Below are 3,304 nucleotides of genomic sequence, written 5' to 3' on the forward strand. Positions count from 1 at the left end.
TGCCATAAGAATGGGGTGTGTGGGGAAAAAAAGCCAAACAAACTTACTTTTCTAGAAATACTGAACTCACCAAGGGAAATGCCAACAGCCCTTCCAAGCTCATGGAACTCAGCTCGTTCTTGGAGATAGGGAAATTCGGAGGTAAGAAATACCGCAAACAATTTCTATGCAGGAAAGAAAAATACAAAGCCAGAACTGGGAGTTTAAAAAACTACAGCAATGAGACTGCAGGAGCTCACAAGAACTGCAGTGAACCCACCGAAGCATCTGGACCAGGATGTCTGCTGTTTCTTGGCTGCTGCTGGAACCAGTGGGGGCTTCAATTCTGCCACAGTCAGAGGAAGAAGGTTCAGCCACAACCACCTCCTCTCCCTGTTGAGTATCTGGAGCCTGGTATTCAGGCGAGGGAGGCTTCATCAACCTCACATCCTCACTGCCCTTCTCCACCCTGAAGAACAGAAAATATTAAGGGAAACTGAGATCTATTTTCCTACACTGGCCATGCCTGAAACACTGTTAACGTCTTCATCAGAACCTGTGCCCAGCTGTCACCCCGAGACCTCTCGATCCCCCAAGAGCTGCCTTCACAGGAACGCGGCACCAGAGCGAGGGGCAGACTGTGTGGAGACTGTCGTGCTCCTTCCTTACGAAGCAGCCAGGCAGTGCTGAGCACACGCACGCCGCCTGACATGACAGCGACTCACCTGTCTGCAGCATCTCGGGAAGGAAAACGGGGTCTTCCTCCCAGAACAAAACAAGCCTCCAAAATCCAGTCGCTAGAGATAGTTACCAGCGATCCCGTGGGGTGGTGTCTGTAGGAACGTAGTCGAACTTCACCTTCCAGCGCACGGCGTGCTTGCCCATTTCCACGGCTGTGACACGGCCTGTGAACCACTCCTTGTTCACACGCACTTCCACGTGCAGCCCTTTATCTGCAGGGGAGGACAGCAGCACAGAGCTTTGCCAACAGTCACACGCCGGAGAGCGCGTTCTGCATGAGCTCCGGAGAAGACAGCCACAGTCAGTGGGAGCACATGACAGCTCCTTCACAGAAACCACAGAAACACCACAGGTCAACTATTTAGGAGCATTAAGATAGACGAAAATCATACGGCATTTTCATGGAGAAGGTTTCTCCTGTACTCTGTGTGACATGGGCTTTCCAGGCTCGTGTTAGCTATCAGGACAACTTGCTACGTGTTCCTAGAGGGTCACCTTCCAGAGAGCTCCTGGGGAACAAGCTGAAAAAATGCCCTGCTCTGGCAGAAGGTGCAATACCACCCTGGCTGTCATCTTTCCTGGGGGTCTCTCGGCACCTCTTCTCTCACAGCAGCACTGCAGGTCTAGATACAGCTCTCAGCGTTTCCCAGCTAACAAATCCACGATCCAGTCAGCTGGGAAGGCTGAGCACCACATCGGTCTATCTCACACAGGCAAGCGTCACATCTGTTCACGTGACGCAGCTCCCAGATTACAGATCTGCCCACGCCACGGCTGCCTCTTGTCTAATCAAGGGGTTCCTGGCCAAAATGCTTCAAGCCAGTTAGTCTCATCTCGGGGTCTGGGACCCAAATTTACATTACTTCTTATTACAAAAAAGCTCATTAACGAAATCACAAGTTTAACCAGTGAGTCTAGTTCCACCACACTTCTTTTCCACTGTGAGCAGATACCAGAGGCAGTTCAAGGGTTCATTTCTCACCTTTCTGAGCGTTCTTCAGTTCTGCCAGCTCTTCTTCCCCAGCACTGTCTGTGAGCTGTGAGCAGAGAGAACTCAGATCAGCTGCCTCCCACCAAGAGTATCAACATTTGACAAGTACCTTCAGCGGCGGAAACCCCGGCCCTCTCACCTCTACCACCACCTCACTGGAATCCTTTTTCTCTTCTTTCACTGCCACAAATTTGCCCCGTTTCGCCTTCTCTTTCTTGTGTTCCCCTTCCTCCTCAGACCCATCCCCTGCAGAGGTCAAGATCCTCTTCCGCATGGCGGAGGACTGCAGGAAGCAAACAAGCTCGAGCTGTAATTCCAGCACGTTACCAAACAAAACATTTTCCAGACAAGTTAGAAAACAAAAAAATGCTCAGCGTCTAGTGTGTCGTTTGACAGTTAATTAGCTTTCCCAGAAGGTGCTATGTGATCATGCAAATCTCCCCATTCTTTCTTTTTTAAGGTGAAACTATCTGGTCTAACAGGAAAGAGACGGAACAAACCTTCACCAGGGGTGCAGAACGACACCCTAACTCACGAGTAAAGCAGAAGTTACCTCGTCCTGCACAGGGACCAGGTGACAGCTCCAAACACAGGGCGAGTTGCTGCTGGTTTCCATGGGACCACAGAACCCTAGAACACTTGGGTTGTAACGGACTTTTAACGGCCGACTAGTCCAACCCTCCTGCCACGGGCAGCAATCTCTTTAAGTACAGCAGGCTGCTCAGAGCCCTGTCGAGCCTGACCTTGAGCGTCTCCAGGGCTGGGAACTACACTGCCTCTCCAGGCAAGCTGTGCCAGGGTTTCACCATCCTCATAGTAAAGAACTTCTTCCCGATAATCTAGTCCAATCCCCCTTCAGTGAGCAGGGGCATCTTTCATTGGATCAGGTTGTACATGCCCTCGCTAGCAGTTGCTCCCCAGCTTCCCTGCAGCCCCCTCAAGCACTGGGCGGCTGCTGTAAGGTCTCCCCAGAGCCTTCTCCTCCAGGCTGAACAGCCTCAGCTCTCTCAGGCTGTCCTTGCCACAGAGCTGCTCCAGCCCTTTGATCATTTGTGTGGCCTCCTCAGGACCTGCTCCGACAAGCCCATGTCCTTTGTGTGTTGAGGGCTTGTCAGGGGTTTGAGTCTGGCGGGGTTGCTGGAAGCAGCGGGAGAGCTGAGGGATGACTCTTGCAAAACTTCAAGAGCTGCCCCCAAGCCCAGGTAGGAGCTGGACCTGTCTCTGGCCAGGCCAGGCCAGTCGGCGCCTCTGCCAGCCAGGTATTTAACAGGCGACCCCACTGCTTCTCTTTCGCCATTGGTTTTGACTTGATTTGATCTGTTCTGGTTTTTATTTTGGAGAGTTTTTCTGCTAGAGGAAGGTGAGAGAAAAACAAAGGAAGAAGGAAGAGGAGGAAGGCTGCCAGAGCAGAATCTTCCCCTGAAGCCCCGTGGTGGCTGAGCTGGCAGGACAGCGATTGCCGGCCAGCTGAGGGGACCAACAGTGGCGAGAACGTCCAGGATATGTCGGTACGTGCAGAGCCCCGTGCCAGAGGGGAGAGGACTGAGCATCAGCGGGGGCCGCGCCCGAAGCGATCCACGGCCCCAGGGGAAC

The 3,304-nt window shown here is 52.7% G+C and overlaps 1 protein-coding gene across 1 annotated transcript in view; it reads right to left on the reverse strand.

Annotated features, from left to right (window-relative positions):
- Nucleotides 1–70: 70 nt before the first annotated feature.
- Nucleotides 71–3,304, reverse strand: part of LOC104279207 (MORC family CW-type zinc finger protein 2-like) — a gene marked incomplete at both ends in the record, with an annotated part of 11,624 nt that continues 8,390 nt past the window's right edge. Inside the window, 5 exons of the mRNA XM_009876407.1 lie at nt 71–164; nt 260–448; nt 791–932; nt 1,703–1,757; nt 1,851–1,994. Coding sequence (XP_009874709.1) covers nt 71–164; nt 260–448; nt 791–932; nt 1,703–1,757; nt 1,851–1,994 — 624 coding nt within the window. The remainder of the gene's footprint in view (nt 165–259; nt 449–790; nt 933–1,702; nt 1,758–1,850; nt 1,995–3,304) is intronic.

The sequence above is a fragment of the Apaloderma vittatum genome, unplaced genomic scaffold, assembly GCF_000703405.1.
Source record: "Apaloderma vittatum isolate BGI_N311 unplaced genomic scaffold, ASM70340v1 scaffold17579, whole genome shotgun sequence".
Classification (NCBI taxonomy): Eukaryota; Metazoa; Chordata; class Aves; order Trogoniformes; family Trogonidae; genus Apaloderma; species Apaloderma vittatum.